The 21,495-nt window shown below is 38.6% G+C and overlaps 1 protein-coding gene across 5 annotated transcripts in view; it reads right to left on the bottom strand.

The window, feature by feature from the left end:
- Positions 1–21,495, bottom strand: part of LOC137654602 (chloride channel protein 2-like) — a 330,894-nt gene that overhangs the window by 15,711 nt on the left and 293,688 nt on the right. For 4 of the 5 annotated variants that reach the window (XM_068388383.1, XM_068388384.1, XM_068388382.1 and 1 more), the window contains 3 exons: positions 6,521–6,693; positions 5,735–5,779; positions 1,838–1,897 (listed from right to left, as the gene is read on the bottom strand). In XM_068388383.1, coding sequence (XP_068244484.1) covers positions 1,838–1,897; positions 5,735–5,779; positions 6,521–6,693 — 278 coding nt within the window. The remainder of the gene's footprint in view (positions 1–1,837; positions 1,898–5,734; positions 5,780–6,520; positions 6,694–21,495) is intronic. The other variant, XM_068388381.1, reaches the window with a different exon arrangement.

Raw genomic sequence — 21,495 nt, 5'->3', positions numbered from 1 at the left:
AGAAGGTTGGGAGTGCTGGTTAATGTAGAGATGCATCTTCTGATTCCAACTCAAAGGATTATATAATTGAGAACAACAACAGCAACAATTCCATTTTGGGCATTTCCATGAGAAAAGAGGATTCAGTTATTCCTGCATTTCTTGGAAAAGTTCAAGCAGATAAAATCACTGACAGTTAATTGTGGATGAGATTACTTGGGGCCATGGCATCTGTCAAGAAGTTTGTTTTAATGGGTCGGTTGAAGAAGAGTGATTTCAAGTTACATCTCATTGTCATTGAAACAGGGGTTCCAAGGTACACATGATTTGTCTACCAGTGATAAAAAACTAGCTATAACAGATGAAATGGTGGGACGACATTCATCGTTTAGCTAATGGTGAGTCAATGGAAGCAAAAATACTAAACATATTCCTTTTCCCGCATACTGTACTTTCAAAACGAGAAGGAAGCCATATGAATGTCAGGAGAGTATAGAAATGGCATCTTTTTTTTTTTTAAATTCCCTCTTTTAAAATTTTGCCTTCTTTAAAAATGAATTTAATTATGCTTATGTAAGCTCTAAATATAAATCCTTATGCGGTTTCAATCATAATTGCTAATTATAATATGAACTCATTGTTATGATGCAAGCCAGATTGCCATTGTTTTTTGGAACAAATACTATATCCAATATATATAACACCCATTTGAGAACAATCATTAATGATAAATATTGTAAAAAATCTGAAAAAAATCATCAGAAAACTGATGAAAGCATGGAGCACCACAGTAATTTGATTGGTTATTTTCTCAAACTAATGGAACTCTTTAGACCTATACCAAAGGGTGGGATGCTTAATAAATATTTCATTAGAAATAACAAAACAGATAAAATTGCTGACATTATAGGAGACTTTCTAGCTAAATTTTCTGCTATAGTTAGAGAAATGAAAATCCCAACTGAGTAATTCTGTCCTTGAATTGTTGATGATATTCAAACAAGAACAACATTTCAACAATGGTAGCACAACAACTCCACGTATATGGCGTTAATATAAACTTATCTGTAATATAGGAGAGCTTCCAAGTACTATACTGCACCATGCTGTTCTTTGGAAATACTTTATATTGTAAATTTTGAGAGCTTATGGAATGCATGTTTGGAGTCAAAAGGGATCAACAAATATGCTGTATTATCAGATACTAGCAGTCACCAAGTACTAGAAAGTGTCTTCAATACCAAGGCAATCCCAGAGTAGTATACGACAAGGCATCAGGCAACTCATTCATATGGGTATGGCTATACTGTACAGTATTTCCCGTTCATGATTCATTGATTAAAATTATTAATCTGCAATTAATCCCTTGACTTACAGTTACAGTACTTCATTATTCATCTAGGGAGAGTAAATAACTTTCATTTCAGAGTTGAATTACCCTAAGAATCTCAATATGTTATTAATACCTAGTTGAACTTTAACACCCTAAGAGCATAGATACCTGCATTGTACTTTTCCTCGGCACTTTCTTGTACTTTTCATCATTTCAAATTTTTCCATTATTTTTCTGTACGTTCATAAGTTTTTACTGGCATTGTTGTGGCTCTTTGTTTTATATCTGTCAAGTTACTTATCTTGACTTTGTTTGGGATTTTTTGGGTAATATTCTAGGGGGGGGGAGGGGAGAGAGAGAGAGAGAGAGAGAGAGAGAGAGAGAGAGAGAGAGAGAGAGAGAGAGAGAGAGAGAGAGAGAGAGAGAGAGAGAGAGAGAGAGAGAGTGTCTTAACATTTACAAAAAAATTATATAAGGCATAATTTTATATCCTAATAGTATTCAGTTTTGGAAATTATCTCTTACCTAATTTCATGGCTTCTCCAGCTATCATCTATAGTTACTTCTATTGTTGTTTCCTCCTCACTTAGTAAGCACAAAAGATATTCTTACACTATTAAAGGTTCTTTTTTATCAATGTCCCTGTTCATGATCAATTCTTTTTACACAAACTTTTTTTGTATATCATTGAAGGTAGAGAAAATATACCATACCTCTCATTCTAATTTTCCTCTTCTGATATATTTACTTAATACTTAACTCCGTTATGCACTTTACGTTTAAAAACATTCTCTTTGAAAGAGCTTGCACAATACATTGGCTTAGCTTTGTGTACAATTTCCTTGTATCTATTCAGAAACATGACTTGCATATCTTTGATAATTTTATTCAGTAAAGAAATATATCCTATTATTATTCAATAATATTACCTAAAGTAAAGAATGAAATATGATATGATATGGAAGTCAAGTCATCTTAACGTAATTTATACAACGAATTACACACAAGTTAAAGGAGGGTGCACGAAATTCAATATATTGTACTGTATCAAGTGTTGTTATCTGGGAATGTCTACAAAATATGTTAAATAGGGCACCTTTTCAAAATATATATACAGTCACAATGTTTAACAATATGTACACTAAAGAAAATAAATGAAATTATTTCTGAGAGGAGACATTAAAAAAGAAAAAAAATGGAGAGAGAATAAATTTAAGATACCTTAAGGAATTCAATTAAAATACACATAAGTACTCAAGCCTTTAGAGGAAAGTCAGGAAAATATTGAATACCTAACTTGATACATTGAACATGACAGTCCAGTGCAATCAATTTTAATTACAGTAATTAAAGAAATAATTAGTTCTTCTGCTTTGCAGAATTCCTTCTGCTTGAAAATTTCTGATCTTCAATAATAATTTTCATCTCAAAAACCCCTATTCTGCATAAAAGGCAATACCGGAATACTGTAGAGTTTTTCCTGACGTTACACACATAAAATCAATAGTTGACAGAATTAATTTCTAATTGTCCACAAAATATATTGGCGGTGACAGGAAATCCAGGTTTTATGGCAAAACTATTTGAATGGAAGTAGTATCTTTCAAACTCTAAATTTCTTAATATTGGAAACATTTGTTTGGAGTTCTCAATGGTCGAGTTACATATAGTTAGGCGTATACATTTCCATAAGATGAAATAATCAAATTTCATTTTACTTGACTTGCTCATTACTTCTTGCATTAAACTTAAGAAATGTTTGCCATAATTCCATATAAATTTTCTCTGCTTAAGAAGTGTTTGTCATTATCTGAGAGGACATTGTTGATGGATCTAAAATTGTAGTTTGACTCGGGTAGAATATTTCTTTCACTTTTAATATTTACAAATGTCAATTGCTTGTTGGTTGCTTGAATTTATGAATAATTTCCTCTGGCTATTTCCTGGCATGTTTTACTGTAGAATCCTGCCATGGTTATAAGTTTTAATACTGTATGGCCTTGGTGGTATATATATATGCTCTTATCAGTCAGTTTTTAGACCACTAAACATGCAGTATAAGAAATAATGTTCACCACCACTTGTTCCTACCTTATTGAATAAATTCATTCACACTTCATTGCCATAGCATTATTTCTATTACAGGCTGAGAATCCCTTACCCGGAATGCCTCAAATTAGAAGTTTGGTCACAAGGAACTACAATAATTTATAGATAAACATTAATTTGAAACAACTTAAATATTTTTGAAGTAATTATTCAACTAAACCAAAATAATTCTTAAATAAGCAATATATAATCTTCGTGGAGTTTAAAGATATATTTAAGCCTTACTTTTTAGAAATAACAGATTTTACTTCATAACGTAAACATTATGAGGTAGTAGGTTGGCCAGGGTACCAGCCACCCATTGAGATATTACCGCTAGAAAGTTCTGGGTGTCCTTTGACTGGCCAGACAGTACTACATTGGATCCTTCTCTCTGGTTACGGTTCACTTTCCCTTTGGCTACACATACATCATATAGTCTGGCATATTCTTTACAGATTCTCCTCTGTCCTCATACACCGGACAACACAGAGATTACCAAAAAATTCTAATTCACCCAAGGGGGTAACTACTTTACTGTAATTGTTCAGTGGCCACTTTCCTCTTGGCAAAGGTAGAAGAGACTCTTTGCCTATGGTAGGAAGCTCTTCTGGGAGAAGTACACTCCAAAATCAAACCATTGTTCTCTAGTCTTGGGTAGTGCCATAGCCTCTGTACCATGGTCTTCCACTGTCTTGGGTTAGAGTTCTCTTGCTTGAGGGTACACTTGGGCATACTATTCTACCTAATTTCTCTTCCTCTTATTTTGTTAAACTTTTTATAGTTTAAATAGGAAATATTCTTAAATGTTGTTACAGTTCTTAAAATGTTTTATTTTTCCTTGTTTCCTTTACTCACTGGGCTAATTTTCCCTGTTGGGGCCCCTGGGCTTATAGCATCCTGCTTTTCCAACTAGGGTTGTAGGTTAGCAAGTAATAATAATAATAACTGCTTGATTTAACTATAATGATTTACCAGCTATGCCATCATGTTTACTTTTTTGATACACACAAAATTATATCAACAATTTGACTATATAGAATGACAAAAATTCTTATACACTTCATTTGTCTGGTAGAGTAGCATCTCTAGAATGTGGTAACACAAGAGAGGTCTATGTTATTATGATGAGAGTATTTATATTTAGCACTGCTAAATAAAGGAAATAAGCTCAGACTAAATACATAGCATTTATAATTGCTGTAGAATAACTTTTATAAATGCAATCATAAACAGAAAGGTAAATGAGTTTGCATTAGTAGATATGCCATCTTCCAAGAATTTAATCTATAAACTAGTTTTGCTTGGTGTAATATACTGATTTTTTATATCTATAATTGTGTTAGTCTTTGGTACTCTGCTTAACTAGTTTCTTATTTATTTTACTTAATGTCTTGGCCTATTACCATTTTCTTGTTGTTGTTGGGCAACATAGTATTGCATCACTTACAGCATAGAACTTCAACAGTTGTCTCTCTTTCTCTTTCTTTGGGTTTACAACCCGTTCAAGTTTTTTTCAACACTTCAACTTATCATTATGTTTTAAATGAACATAAATGCTCTCTCTCTCCTTTGTTCTAGATGTTAGCTATAAGCATATCTTCAGGCTTTACAGACATTTTGAATATACTTCAAATCACAGACCAAACAAAAAAGGCTGTAATCAGAATAAATAAGGAGCGAGGGGTTCCTATGGCAACTGCCGTCAAAGGGTAGGTCACATGAGGAACTTTCACAGCACTGAAATTTTCTGCTAGTCATAATTCAAAAAAAATTTCAGATAAAGGATTCTCAACCTATATATGGTATTGTAATAAGCCAGTTTCAAATAGTAAAGTAATATGATTAAAGTATTTAAAGATTAAAACTTTTAAAAATTTTGAGGCAGTTTTACTTGTTTTTATCAATTACCACAATAATACGTACTGTGCTAAACTGAGGACTTCAAAATTAAAATTTGATTACTTAAGTACGTAAAATAAAGTGCTAATAATATTTAGATGTAAGATACTAAATGTTACACTTCAATTAACATAACAAAATTGTCAAGTAATATTTACATTCATGAGACTGCTTTCTTTTAAATTTAGGAAGACAAATGGTCTTTCTAATGCTACCTCTAGTGCTCATACTCTATTAAGTACAGGTACAGTATTTACCTTTTTAATAATCCTTCCAAAAAGACTGCCTTTTCTGATCACAATAATTATGGCACAAATGCAACCTCTGAATACATGGTAAAGTACAATACTGACATGTGACAGCTTTATCAGTTATAATGTATATACAGAAGAAAATAATTCTTTTGATAGCATTCTTATGGCATGATCTTACCTAATATCATAAGTGGGTCTTTCATCTCCTGTACTTGCTCCATCTCTTAGTAAGCATTAGAGGCAAAGAAGAACACATAATACATAAAGTCTTTAACAAAAGAAATTCCTCCAAACGTCACTATAAGGTAGTGTAAATGTGAAGTAAAGTATGGTATTTGAATTTCTCTATCTTACTTATGTTAAGGAAGGGGCAAATATTCACATTAGATTTTTTGGGATGTTGTAATTCTGTGCCCATAGGTCCCAGGAATATGCTGTTATTATTTCATACAAGAAGACCACAGTATTGTCACCTTAAACTCCCTATCATATGAAGAGAAAAAATATAAGAAATCTTTCTTCCTCTTGTGCATAACATGTATTACATAATAACCTAATTCTTTAAATGTAATCAAATTTGTATAAAACATTCTGAAACCCAACTATCACTTTTTAAACATGTTATTTCCACGAAGGGGAATTTACAAAATTCCCTAGAGCTAGAGCCCTGACAGCTTATAAATCAAAACATAATTACTATTCCATTGAGATCCAAACATAATTACAGCTATTCCATCAAGATCCAAATGTAAGTTAATGTACTTGGCTATCAGTGTTGCATATACTAAAATTAATTTATCTAGCTCGCATATACTTAAAGGTTTATATTTTCTGAAGTATTCCAAATATCTCTTATTTACAGAGCAAAAAATGTAAGTACTTAATGACTAATGTAAAGGTTATCTTTAGTATGATAAATAGCCTAATGGAAATATATGAAAGATACAAATAATATGGTACTTACTTAGTATCACCAACAGTGATTGTTTGATATGGGGTTTCAGGAGGAGACACTACAGGGGTGGTTGTAGATCCTAAACTAAACGAATTTCTTCTTTTTAAAATGCCCTTCTTTGGTGACGTAACTGATTCAGGAGCATTTTCATCTTTTTCCTCTTTTCCATCAGCTGTATCATCCTTTATATAAAACAAAAAATTATTTGTAGAATGTTTTCTTTATTTCTTAATAAAAAAAAAATACAAGAATCACTAAAATACCAGTACAGTACACAGAATATATAATTTGAGAAGTTGCATATTATCACAATTTTTTAGATAATTTCATACATCTATTAAGGTATTACTGTACTAGAGGAAAGTAAATCCTAAGAGCCAATAAAAAATTGATACACTACAATATTTCAAACTGTGCAATAATGTTATGGAGTATGGGATGCACAGGGAACCCAGCCACTAAAGGGGGCAAGACAGCCTCAACTTGGTGCCAGTCCATAGCCCGGAAAAATTGGGGAGGGTTGGTGTCAGGAAGGGCATCCGACCGTAAAACTAAATAACAAGTCTTATGGAATGAATCTTCATAATGCCACCAATCCAGTCAGGGCATACCCTGTAAGCAACGCACAGAGACATCACTCTAGCTCTGTGGCATGGCAAGGACTACTGTGTTTTCATGAGTGAACACAGTTAAAGACATCAACTCAAAGGGATGTGTGAGTGGTCTCATTAAATGTGAGATCTATGATGGGAAGGCGGAGAGAATTGGCAGACATGATGAGAAGAAGGAGGGTGAAGGTTTTGTGTGTACTTGAAGTGTTGGAATAGAAATAAGGCCAGAGAGAATGGAGAAGGCTATAAACTGATATACAATGGTGCAAATCATCAAGGGAGAAATGGTGTTGAAGTGATACTATCTAAAGAGATGAAGGACTGTCTAGTGGAAGTGAAATGTGGGGAAAACAGATTGATGACCATTAAGCTTAGCTTTGGAGAAAGTATCATAAAGGTGATTAGTGCATCTGTCCCTTAAGTTGGATGTACGAAAGAAGAAAACGAAGCCTTTTGGAGGTTCCTGGACAGAGAGTTACATGAAATGGAGGAGAATGAACAATTGATTATTGAAGGTGACCTAAACAGACATATAGTGAGATCAATGAAAGGATACATGGAGGGCATGGGCTGGGAGAGAGAAATGTTGGGGAGAACATGTACTGGATTTTGCAATATCCTCTGATATGGCAATAGTGAATTCTTTTTTCACAAAGAAGTTGGAAGATTGAGCCATACAGGAGAGGGGGCAGGATGTCTATGATTGACTATATACTATGTAGGAGGATACACCAGAAGGAAATGAGAAAACGTAAAGTTATCCCAAGACAACATGTTGCGCCACAACAAAGATTACTATGTGTGGATATGAAGATTAAGGAGCAGCTCAAGAATAAAGAAAACAGAGTTTGCAGGATTAAGTAGTTCAAGTTAATGAGAGAGAGTGTAAGAGAAGATTTAAGGAGAATGTGCTGTTGGAAGTAACTACTGATAAAAGGGAAATACAAGAATGGTGGAACCATAATGCTAATGTGTTTAGAAAGTGGGGAAAGGAAATATTAAGAGACATCAGGGAAAATATTACAGGATAAGGAAACTTGGAAGTGGAATAAGAATGTACAGGAAAATTTGCAAATTAAGAAATAAATGAAAAAAGATATGGGAAAGAGCCCAATGAGAGGAGGATAAGAGACTTTTTGGTGAAAGAAATGAGATTGGACAGTTATAAGAAAACGAAGATATTCAGATAAGGTGGAAAGAATATTTTGAGAGAATATTGAATGAAGAAAATTAGAGATTGATACAGGAAGATGGAGCATCAGATGAAGGACTGACACCTGGTGTGGAAAGGAACGAAGTGATGAGAGCACTGGCAAAAATGTAAAATGGTAAGGCAGTGGGACCCAATGGGATACCGGATGAGAACCAGAAAGCATTGGGAGAGGAGGGTGTTGATTTACTGTGGGATCTATTTGAGAAGATGTATGAACAGGCAGAGATACCATATAAATAGAAGAAAAGCTTTGATGTTCCAATATCTAAAGAGAAAGGAGACATTCAAGACTGTAACAACTATGCAGGAATCAACCTGATGTCCCATACAATGAAAATATAGGAAAGAATTATAGATCAAAGGTTGAGAGGAGAGGTAGAAATATCACCAGAACGGTATGGATTTGTATCAAATCGAAGCATCACTGATGTCATATACCCACTGAGACAGTTGATGAATGGTATAGAGAAGGCTGAAGATTTGGAGATGGCTAAGGGAGAAGCTGGCACCAGCAATATACATAATATTGATACAAGAAATGTATAGGAATGTTAAAGCGACAGTGAAAAGTTCTATGGGAGAAACTTGGCCCATTCCCCTTTAATATTTTAATGGCAGTGATGACAGAGAACATTAGGGATGATGCATCATTGTCGAAGATGTATGCAGATGATGTGGTGCTATGTGCTGAGACAAAGGAGGAGTTGGAGCAAAAACTTTAGGCATGAAGGAAGGCTTTGAAGAGTAGAGAAATGAAAATAAGTAGAAGAAAAATGGAATACTTGCAACTTGGTACACCAATAAATGATGAGGAGGACATGGTGCTGAATGGAAAAAACATCAAGAGTGGATAAATTCAAATAGTGTACAGTATTTGGGATCTTTGGTAGATGACAATGGAAGTGGGGAAGAAAAGATCAAGTGCAGATACAATCTGGATGGAAAAATTAGGGAGATTTGTCAGGTGTATTGTGTGACATGAAAGCCCCAGTTAACTCAAGGGAATGGTGTATAAAACAGCCATGAGACCAGCAATGCTGTATAGCATAGAAACTCTCCCAGTTAAGAGGACAGATGAAAGTATATTGAATGTAGCAGAGAGTAGGATGTTGCGCAGGATATGTGGAGTGACAAAGACGGACAGAGTGAGAAATTAATACATCGGATGCAGTTCCGTGGTTACAGAAGCTTCAAAATAGGCACAGGAAGCATGGTTAAGATGGTATGGACATGTGATAAGGTGGGATGAGGAGTATGTCGGCTGCAGAGTGATGGAGATGGAGGTTCCGGAAGGCGACGGAGGGAAAGACCAAAGAGGAGGGGAAAAAGACTGTATCGGGGAGGATATGAGGGAAAAGAATGCAGATGATAACATGATATATGAAAGATTAAGCTGGAGAAGACTCGCCAAACCAACGACCTCATATAAATGGGCTAATAATACGGTAAAGAAGATGTATGGGACATACAAGGGCAATATTAATGTGATTACATCTGCGTCAGGAATTTTACTTCTCCCTCGATAAAAAATGAAGATTAAGAGCTAAATTTTTGGAGAGAGGAGTAAAGCCCCATCCATAGAAAGATAAGAAAGCTGAGCCCATACCAATATGGAACAGAATGTATAAAGATTTTATAGGAACTAATTTTCTGTCTACTAAAAATCTTTGCACTTTCTGAAAAGAATGGAACCAGTGAGAAAGAAAATCTCTAAGTCATGAAACTTGCTGATACATGGCGTTAGCAAGTTCCTTTGACCCTCCAGATTTAGAAAAGTTTCAAAATCTTATCTCCTAATTTATTTCTATCCTAGTTATCAACACACTTCCTAGGTACTGTATGAAAATTCAGTGATTTTATCTGACAATTTTGAAATTTCTCTGAATGTTTTCTTGTACGCTTCCTTCCTTGACATCATCATCATGCAAATTTTGTTTTGTTTTTGTTTTATCTCTAATTCAAAATTTTATCCAAATTAGCCAAGATAATCAGAATACCTCTACTACCCTACCATGCATAAGAAGTTTGCCACTGATGTTAATACAATTTGTCCATTGACTTTCTTTTTGAGTCAAAATTAACAATTTAGAAGACCTGTATATGATCATCAGGAGAGTATAGAAATATGTTATTTTTATTAATAAAATAAATTTTTGAATATACTTACCCGATAATCATGTAGCTGTCAACTCCGTTGCCCGACAGAATTCTATGGAGGGATACGCCAGCTATCACAATACTAGAAGGGGGTGTATTTACCAGCGCCACCTGTGGCCAGGTACTCAAGTACTTCTTGTTGACACCTCCTCAATTATTCCTCGGTCCACTGGTTCTCTATGGGGAGGAAGGGAGGGTCGATTAAATCATGATTATCGGGTAAGTATATTCAAAAATTTATTTTATTAATAAAAATAACATTTTTCAATATTAAACTTACCCGATAATCATGTAGCTGATTCACACCCAGGGGGGTGGGTGAAAACCAGTGTACAAGATTAAAGGATAGCTAAGTATCCCATATTTCATATAATCAGTTATCCACAATAACAATGAAATAATAAGTACCTGGTAAGGAAGTCGACTTGAACCGTTACTCTGCCTTTAATAAGATCGTCTTCCTTACTGAGCGCAGCGTTCCTCTTGGGAGGCTGAATCAACTCAAAGGTGCTAAAGTATACAGGGCTGCAACCCATACTAAAGGACCTCATCACAACCTTTAACCTTGGCGCTTCTCAAGAAAGAATTGACCACCCGCCAAATCAACAAGGATGTGGAAGGCTTCTTAGCCGACCGTACAACCCATAAAAAGTATTCAAGAGAAAGGTTAAAAAGTTATGGGATTATGGGAATGTAGTGGCTGAGCCCTCGCCTACTACTGCATTCGTTGCTACGAATAGACCCAGGGTGTAGCAGTACTCGTAAAGAGACTGGACATCTTTGAGATAGAATGATGCGAACACTGACTTGTTTCTCCAATAGGTTGCATCCATAACACTCTGCAGAGAACGGTTCTGTTTGAAGGCCACTGAAGTAGCCACAGCTCTCACTTCATGTGTCCTTACCTTCAGCAAAGCAAGGTCTTCTTCCTTCAGATGAGAATTTGCTTCTCTAATCAGAAGCCTGATGTAGTAAGAAACTGAGTTCTTAGACATTGGTAGAGAAGGCTTCTTGATAGCACACCATAAGGCTTCTGATTGTCCTCGTAATGGTTTTGACCTTTAGATAGTACTTAAGAGCTCTAACTGGGCAAAGTACTCTCTCTAGTTCGTTCCCCACCATGTTGGACAGGCTTGGGATCTCGAACGACTTAGGCCAAGGACGGGAAGGAAGCTCGTTTTTAGCCAAAAAACCGAGCTGTAAGGAACATGTAGCCGTTTCAGATGTGAAACCTATGTTCCTGCTGAAGGCGTGGATCTCACTTACTCTTTTACCTGTTGCTAAGCACACGAGGAAAAGAGTTTTTTAATGTGAGGTCCTTAAAAGAGGCTGATTGGAGCGGTTCAAATCCTGATGACATAGGGAACCTTAGGACCACGTCTAGATTCCAGCCTGGAGTGGACAACCGACGTTCCTTTGAGGTCTCAAAAGACCTAAGGAGGTCCTGTAGATCTTTGTTGGAGGAAAGATCCAAGCCTCTGTGGCGGAAAACCGCTGCCAACAAACTTCTGTAACCCTTGATCGTAGGAGCTGATAGGGAGCTTACGTTCCTTAGATGTAACAGGAAGTCAGCAATCTGGGTTACATTGGTACTGGTTGAGGAAAAACTGCATTGGCCTTGCACCAGCTTCGGAAGACTTCCCATAAAGACTGATAGACTCTGAGAGTGGATGTCGTCCTTGCTCTGGCAATCGCTCTGGCTGCCTCCTTCGAAAAGCCTCTAGCTCTTGAGAGTCTTTCGATAGTCTGAAGGCAGTCAGACGAAGAGCGTGGAGGTTGGGAGTACCTTCTTTACGTGAGGTTGACGCAGAAGGTCCACTCTAGGAGGAAGAGTCCTGGGAACGTCGACCAGCCATTGCAGTACCTCAGTGAAACATTCTCTCGCGGGCCAGAGGGGAGCAACCAACGTCAGCCGTGTCCCTTTGTGAGAGGCGAACTTCTGAAGTACCCTGTTGACAATCTTGAACGGCGGGAATGCATACAGGTTGAGATGGGACCAATCCAGCAGAAAGGCATCCACGCGAACTGCTGCTGGGTCTGGAATCGGAGAACAATACAAGAGGAGCCTCTTGGTCATCGAGGTAGCGAATAGATCTATGGTTGGCTGATCCCACAGGGCCCAAAGTCTGCTGCAAACATTCTTGTGAAGGGTCCACTCTGTGGGGAAGACCTGACCCTTCCGGCTGAGGCGATCTGCCATGACATTCATATCGCCCTGAATGAGCCTCGTTACCAGCGTGAGCTTTCGATCTTTTGACCAAATGAGGAGGTCCCTTGCGATCTCGAACAACTTCCTCGAATGAGTCCCTCCCTGCTTGGAGATGTAAGCCAAGGCTGTGGTGTAGTCGGAGTTCACCTCCACCACCTTGTTAAGCTGGAGGGACTTGAAGTTTATCAAGGCCAAATGAACTGCCAACAACTCCTTGCAATAGATGTGAAGTGTCCTTTGCTCCTGATTCCATGTTCCCGAGCATTCCTGTCCGTCCAGTGTCGCACCCCAGCCCGTGTCCGATGCGTCCGAGAAGAGACGGTGGTCGGAGGACTGAACAGCCAATGGTAGACCTTCCTTGAGAAGAATGCTGTTCTTCCACCACGTTAGAGTAGACCTCATCTCTTCGGAAACAGGAACTGAGCCCGTCTCTAGCGTCATGTCCTTTATCCAGTGAGCAGCTAGATGATACTGAAGGGGGCGGAGGTGGAGTCTCCCTAACTCGATGAACAGGGCCAGCGATGAAAGTGTCCCTGTTAGACTCATCCACTGCCTGACTAAGCATCGGTTCCTTCTCAGCATGCTCTGGATGCATTCTAGGGCTTGGAAGATCCTTGGGGCCGACGGACAAGTCCGAAAAGCTCGACTCTGAAGATCCATACCCAAGGAGACAATGGTCTGGGATGGAACGAGCTGAGACTCCTCAAAATTGACCAGGAGGCCCAGTTCCTTGGTCAGATCCATAGTCCATTTGAAAATCTCCAGACAGCGACGACTTGAGGGAGCTCTTAAAAGCCAGTCGTCTGACGGAGCCGGACACAAGATCATGATACTGCTGCACAGTCTGTAAACTGTCAATCATGGGCAAGCGAGGAAGTACAGTGACAACCCGAATCTGTCTAGACTGTCTGGGTCGTACAGACAACTCCTTAACGGGTTGCTGAGGTTGCCCACTGCGTCACAACAAGTCCCTTCTGTTGGTTGTTGAACGTCTTCCCCGTGACACATTGACTCCGTAAACAAAAAATCCTCTAACAAGGACTAAGCTTGGACTGCATGTCATGCAACACAGCTCAAGGTCTATGGGAGCAGGTGTGGTAACAGACGGGATTAGCGGCTGAAGTGTAACCATTACCTTCCCTGTAAGCATGTTATGCTTAAATAAAAGTCCATAAGAGGTTATGCAGCTAAAGGCTCCCTCCAAATGACAGAGTCCTCAAGGGAATATCAGAAGGAGGGAGAAAAGAACTTTCTCATCTACAGGGACCTTATCCTAGAAAAGCTAAGTTCTCTGAGTGAGGGTTCACTGGTGCAAAGCAGCAGACTAGAAGGCAACGTTATGAAACTGCTTGACAGTCTAGTGAGTTGGCAACAACCCAAGATGTGTTGAGAAGCATGCGGTAAGGTATGCAGAGCATGATGTATGCAGAGTATGCTGTATGCAGAGCATGCTGAATGCAGAGCATGCTGTATGCAGAGCATGTTGTATGCAGAGCATGCTGAATGCAGAGCATGCTGAATGCTGAGCATGTAGGAAGTAGAGCCTGCTGTAAGCAGAGCCTGCTGAAAGGAAAGCAGAGCGTGTGCATGGCGTTTAACATTTCTCAGAAATTCCATGACCAGTGCTAGAGTGCTTAATGCATGCTTGCATGGGGTTTAAACCATGGTAAGCTGAACAGCAGAGTCAGAACGAGCTGGAACAACAACAGAGGTTTCCTCAACTTGAGGGAAAACCTGAGGTTCAGACTGCATAGGCTGAACAACAGACGGAGCAGAAGGCAGGTGCAAGGGTGAAGGAGGTTGACTCCTAGCAAGAGTTGCACCCAAGGATTGTACCTGTAGATGAGCTTGCCTAGATGAGGGTTGAACTCGGTGCAGCGTTGGTTGAGCAGACAGACTCACGGAGGGGAGAGGTTGTTGTACCCCAACCGAGAGTTGCACCACTGGAGGAGCAGCAAGGGGAGGAGGAGGAAGAGTGTAACTCTCCTGATCCCAAAGCAAGGGTTGCCTTAAAGAAGGCTGAGGCTGAACAACACTGTGAACAGCAAACTCCGAAAGTGGTTCAACATCGTACGCCTGGCAGAAGGAGCTGCGACTGGGTGCAGCGAGTGCAGGCGGGTGCAGCACAGGCTGAACGGGTGCAGGAGGTTGGTGCACCACCGGTGCAGGCGGGTGCAGCATAGGCTGAACGGGTGCAGGAGGTTGGTGCACCACCGGTGCAGGCGGGTGCAGCACAGGCTGAACGGGTGCAGGAGGTTGGTGCACCACCAGTGCAGGCGGGTGCAGCACAGGCTGAACGGGTGCAGGAGGTTGGTGCACCACAGGTGCAGGAGGTGCAACACTCTCAGCACGACACTCACGCATCAAGTCCGAAAGCTGTGCTTGCATGGACTGTAGTAGAGTCCACAACATCATACGCCTGGCAGATGGTACTGTGATCAGGCGGAGCGAGTGTAGGAGGAGGGAGTGTAGGCGGAGGCGGTGGAGCAACACTCTCAGCCCGACACTCACTCATCAAGTCCGAAAACTGTGCTTGCATGGACTGTAGTAGAGTTCACAACATCGTACGCCTGGCAGATGGTGCTGCGACCAGGCGGAGCAGGTGCAGGCTGGGCGAGCACAGGTGCAGCGAGAACAGGTGGAGGGAGTGCAGGCGGTGCAACACTCTCAGCCCGACACTCACGCATCAAGACCGAAAGTTGTGACTGTATGGACTGCAGTAGAGTTAACTTTGGGTCGGCAGACACTAAGGTCTGCTGAGGTAAAGCCTTAACAGCAGAGATCTGTTGTGGCAGAACCTTACTCCTCTTAGTCGGAGTGTAATCACTGCATTCGGGTTGTGAACTTTAACTTCGTACGTCTGGCATAGGTCTGGACTTAACGTTTAAGAAGTCTTGAGACCTGAGACCAGCGTTACTCTGCCTTTATTTTCTCCCCTAATCTCTTCTGCAGACGAGCAAAATAAGGGCTCAATCGTCTGCGGGTGGGAGTGACGGTCTCGGTAAGACACGCCCACAACCACCGAGAATACTTCTGTGCGCCGATCAAGGCCTGCTGAACCCTTATGCCCTTCGACATTGCTTCTCCCCTGGGCTTGGGAGCTTGCAAGAGGTCCCGGACTGGGAGGACAACTGGCGCGCACAAAAGTACCCTCACGCACTAATCACTTATCACTTTGATTTCTGTTTGCACTTATTTCACTGAACTCGAAACTTTAAGTGGTTTGTACCTGAAATACGCAATTCTATCCTTTCTCAAAGTTAGTAATTGCTAAAACAGAATTACAATGTAACAGAAAAATCTAATGAAAGATAAATCAGTGGTTGGAAAGAGACTAAACACTAGATCACTCTAGAAACGTTTAGTTTCTTCCCCTAAAGAGACTAGGGAGAAGAGCCAAAAATCGATAATGACGTTACTCGTACGCCTGGCAGGCTTGAATGAAACGTTTATCCTCTTTCTCCCTCCGTCTCTATCTCTCTCTCTCTCTCTCTCTCTCTCTCTCTTGACTTAGAACCTGAGAGAAGAGCCCAATCATATATATCGTTAAAACATATTATTGTTAAAGGAAAAAAACTGAAAAGTTCCTTTATTAGGATCAAAACCATTAAGTTAAGAAAGAATGAACAAAACGCTAGACACGGTTACTCTTACTGCAACGTGAAACCGTGAACATTCTTTCTCTATCGTAACGATAGAGTGCAAGTTGAACGTTCTGAACGTCAACAACTGCAGAGACAAAACAAAACGTTAGTTCAGCTTTGAAAACAGTACGAGACTGTCAAAGAAAATCTTTCAAACTCTGTGGCAGAAATAGCATAATATGTTAACAGGTAAAACCGAAATGACGGGCTCAAAGTTTATTAACTTCGGTAAAAGACCGCCTACTATTAGGAAGGTCGAATATAAACAAATATGAAAATTAATTTTAATGAGTTTATAATAAAAGGAAGTTAATCGAAGAGGCCTATAAGAGGCGGAGAGATATAAAATAAATCTATAACTTTGTTAAGCAAAATTAAGAAAGAGAGTCTATACTCTCTTAGACACCAACACTTCCGTCTAAGGGAAGGGTCGGCCATTGAAAGGTGAACGAGAGTTCATACTCTCTCGTCACCAAAATTAATCAAATTAATTCCAAAAGCTAACTAAGCTAATATAGAAGTTTTCCAGTAAAGCGACAGCCGAAATCAAAGAGAAATACTTCACCAAAGTCGTGAAAATACTCCAAGAACATAAGCGTATCCCAGAACGTCTTGCCGGAAGCACGACAGAGGAATAATTGAGGAGGTGTCAACAAGAAGTACTTGAGTACCTGGCCACAGGTGGCGCTGGTAAATACACCCCCTTCTAGTATTGTGATAGCTGGCGTATCCCTCCATAGAATTCTGTCGGGCAACGGAGTTGACAGCTACATGATTATCGGGTAAGTTTAATATTGAAAAAAGAAATTTTACTATTAAAATTCTGTTTATTTCTTGAACTTCCTTCGATGTTTATATTGCTGACTCCCACGTTCTGCTGGAGGTAGGATACCAGTGAAGGCAAGAGATACGATAAATTTCATTTAAAGCAATATACCACGGTTAATATATACTAACCTTGATTATTTCTAACAAATTATCTAAAAATACAGTTTGAAATATGAGACTCCAGATTGTTTACTAAAGCTATTTAGATTATCAGACTTTATTTGTCTCTAAATGATAGTTCTTGATTTAAATGATACTTTTGAATGGTACCTTATATCAAAACCCCATAAATTAATCAGATTGGCCTGCAGTCACCATGGATGGGGCTTAGCTCCAAGCAATTTTCATAAGCAAACTAGGGTTCTTCAATAAAGGTTTCTACAAAATCTAAGGGAAGTAACTGCACTACTGATATCATGTACTTTCACTTTCAAGCCTTTCATTAGATTTGGATATAATTCGTGAAAAATTGTGACAAAACTTCAAACTATGAATGATATTGCAGTTTTGGTCATAGGAAGGATGTTTAAGGACCCTAAACCCACAAAACAAATTACTGTAGTGACATTACCTATAACTTTGTCCAAATAGTACTGAACCACTCTCACTGGACCAAAAAACCTATTTTTTGCTGAAATGCTTTCATCCATTTTTAGAGAAGGGATGTGAAAAATAGAGACAAAGTCTTAGCGTTAAATAATTTTTGGCTCTGAAGGAAGACAAAAGGGACGAAGTCATCTTTAAGGTAAGAGATAGATTTCAACTGTTCAAAACTCATATCTTTTAAGTAGTATAAAACTACATCCAAATCCCAGAAAATTTACTTTACTACTGGAGGCCTTTCAATACTCAATGATATGATACAATTGCTATAATACCTGAAAAAGAAGGATCTAATCCCAAATTCTAGACCACAGAATTAAGTGCTTATTTCACGAGTGGAGTACTAAAATATCTAGACTGACATCTCAGCACGGAAAGGATAAGCAGAATTTTGAAATTACTCACATTATCAAGAGGAGAGATATAAGAATCCAGGCTACCATCTAGGTTTTAGGTCTCGCAAATTCTAGGTTTCTAAAAGGTTGGATACAAATGTGGGAGACCAATGTTATCTCTGTTGAAGGGCAAAGTAAATACAAGTAGAGAGTTTGAAGCTCTGCGAGAAGAACTGGGTTTTGGTATATACTGTGTAAACTATCACTAGAATTTACTGACAAGTTACGTCTTGGGGAGTTAGGTTAGGGTTTGAAACAGGACTGAGAATTAAATGAATTTTCGAGCTACAACAAAAGGATTTATTAGCATTAAATTCCTAATATAACAAAATCTTACTACATAGGCTGTAAATAAAACATAACTTGGAGTGGAAGTATTGCTAATTTTCCCTCTATGCTCAATAAGCCTAGCCTTCTGCACAGAAATGTACTGTATATTATTTCAAAAAGACTTATGAGTTCATTACTACAAAAAAAGGAATTTGTAAATTAGAAAATTTTATTGCTAACACTATCTGGTGTTCCCAAGTGGTTACCCACCCAAGTATTGACCAGATATCACTGGTCAGACAAGAAGCAATGTTTTTATTATGGTATGCCCGTTGACTTTGTAAATGTGGAAAGTAAACGGGTTTCGTTTATTAGTGATAATAACAGACTTGAAGGAGGGCATTATATTGAAATTTATAACGAGGTTAGACAGCCTCCTAGTCTGATTCAAATCGCAATGTCTTTGAGGCATCAAAGACACAAGACTCAATGAAACTGAAATGAGCAGCTATTCTTTGTAATAGCGATAACAACTTCCCAACTCTTATTCACATTGAAAATGTGATTTGAGAGGTTTATGATGAACAATAGTTCCTCAAAACGACTATTTAAATCAAGTAAAAGTATTGGCCTTGACAGTGTTCAGTGGCAGCTTGCGATACGTACTGTGGAATTGCAGCACCCTTATTTTTGTTTGATATTTTTGATAATATTCAATATAATTATATTTTCTTAACAATATATAATTCTTAAGCTTAATGTCAATAGACATTCTTTACTTTATGAAAAAAAGTAAAAGAATCTTTGAGTAAAACTGTGCACTTCGCAGTTCCAGTTATGTGGTGTTTGGCTGTTGTATGCATGCACATAGGAAGCTACACGCAAGTCTGAGAGGGAGAGAGGACCATTCCCACCGTGGAACCTTTGTTGTGTCAGTGAAGGGTAGTTGTTTGTTTTACTCCACCACTGTTGTACTAGAAAATTGTATACTATATTCTTGAATGTAATAAAATATGGAATTAGATTATTATCCTACTTCTAGACATTTTATTTGATTATTTATTTTAGTTTCTTTTACATTTTTTCTTTCAGTTTCAGTTTTCTTGAGAATTTCCATGACTACAATAGAGGCAGAACGCTGCTTTTCAACACTGAAAATAAAAACCTTTCTAAGAAGCACCATGAATTCGTAAAGACTGAATACATTTGCAGTGCTTTTAATGGAGAAAAAACATTCCTCACTTGTCTGTCATTCAGAGACCAAGGATTAAATGGTTATATCTTTTCATTCATATTAAAACAAGATAAACTGATTAACCTTTAAATGAATAGATGAACAGTAACAATTTAGATTATGGTAAGTAAAATTTGTTTGATTTTGTTCTTTTAAGATTTTTAAGTTTCTGAATACATTTTCTTATACCTGTTTGTTTCCTTCCACACAATATTAAAACAAAGGCTACATTTTTGTTGGGGGAGTAGCATCCCCACAGATTTTAGCCACGAGCCCCCACCGAGATACACAAAGAGAATCTAGGTCTTGATCTCACAAAAATAATTTCCTTCAACACTACATGCAGTAATAGCTAACAAGTTTAGGGGAAGACACCTTAACATGCAGTTAGGAAGGTAAACAATCTGGAGTATATTTGAACAATACCCCCCCCCCATTAACATAAAAACTGTAGGGACAGAGAGACTGACAGGTCAGTTACCACTTGCTGCTAGAATGCTCCTTCCTTTACTAAGATCAAGTGTTTATTGAGGGTTAAGAAAAATGATATTTTAATTATAAAATAAATTTTTGAATATACTTACCCGGTGAATATATAATAGCTGAGCCTCCGGCGGCTCGACAGAAAAACACATAAAAACTCGCGAGCGATCGCTATGAAGGTTGCGGGTGTGCCCACTAGCGCCAACTATCGGCCAGATACCGCATATACATGTAAACAGACCCAATTTTTCTCATCCCGCTGGGTCTCTATCGGGGAGGAAGGGGGGGCCTTTAATTTATATATTCACCGGGTAAGTATATTCAAAAATTTATTTTATAATTAAAATATCATTTTTAAATATTTAACTTAGCCGGTGAATATATAATAGCTGATTCACACCCATGGTGGTGGGTAGAGACCAGAGTTAATTAAGTTTACAGCGTATATGCTTAGAGTTTTTGACAGTTATATCATAACAAAACCCAAATATATAAAGGTACCTGGTAAGGAAGTTGACTTAGACGATTACTCTGCCTTATTAGTCTGTCTTCCTCACGAAGCCCAGCGATCCTCTTAGGATGCTGAAAGACTCCCAGGAGCTGAAGTATTAAGGGCTGCAACCCATACAACAGGACCTCCTCAAACCCCTAATCTGGGCGCTCTCAAGAAATGACATTTGACCACCCGCCAAATCAAAAAAGGCTGCGAAAGGCTTCTTAGCCTTCCGTACAACCCAATTAAAAAAAAAAAACATTTCAAGAGCAGATTAAAAGGATATTGGAATTAAGGGAATGTAGTGGTAGAACCCTTACCCACTACTGCATTCGCTGTAACGAATGGACCCAGTGTGTAGCAGTCCTCGTAAAGAGTCTAGACATCTTTTAAGTAAAATGACGCGAATACCGATTTGCTTCTCCAAACGGTCGCGTCCATAATACTTTGCAGAGATTTATTTTGCTTAAAGGCCACGGAAGTTGCTATAACTCTTATTTCGTGCGTCTTAACCTTAAGCAAGCATCGGTCTTTTTCATTCAAGTGAGAATGAGCTTCTCGTATTAAAAGTCTGATAAAATATGACAAAGCATTCTTTGACATAGGCAATGATGGTTTCTTAACTGAGCACCATAATGCCTCAGATCCACCTCGTAAGGACTTAGTACGAGCTAAGTAGAACTTAAGAGCTCTAACTGGACACAGCACTCTTTCAAGTTCGTTGCCTACGATCTCTGACAGGCAAGGTATATCAAAAGACTTAGGCCAAGGACGAGAAGGCAGTTCATTTTTGGCCAGGAAACCAAGTTGAAGTGAACATGTGGCTTTTTCTGTAGAAAAGCCG

The sequence above is a fragment of the Palaemon carinicauda genome, chromosome 15 (assembly GCF_036898095.1).
Source record: "Palaemon carinicauda isolate YSFRI2023 chromosome 15, ASM3689809v2, whole genome shotgun sequence".
NCBI lineage: Eukaryota > Metazoa > Arthropoda > Malacostraca > Decapoda > Palaemonidae > Palaemon > Palaemon carinicauda.
Note: the sequence above shows the minus strand (reverse complement) of the source record. Positions and strands in the feature narration are given on the sequence as shown.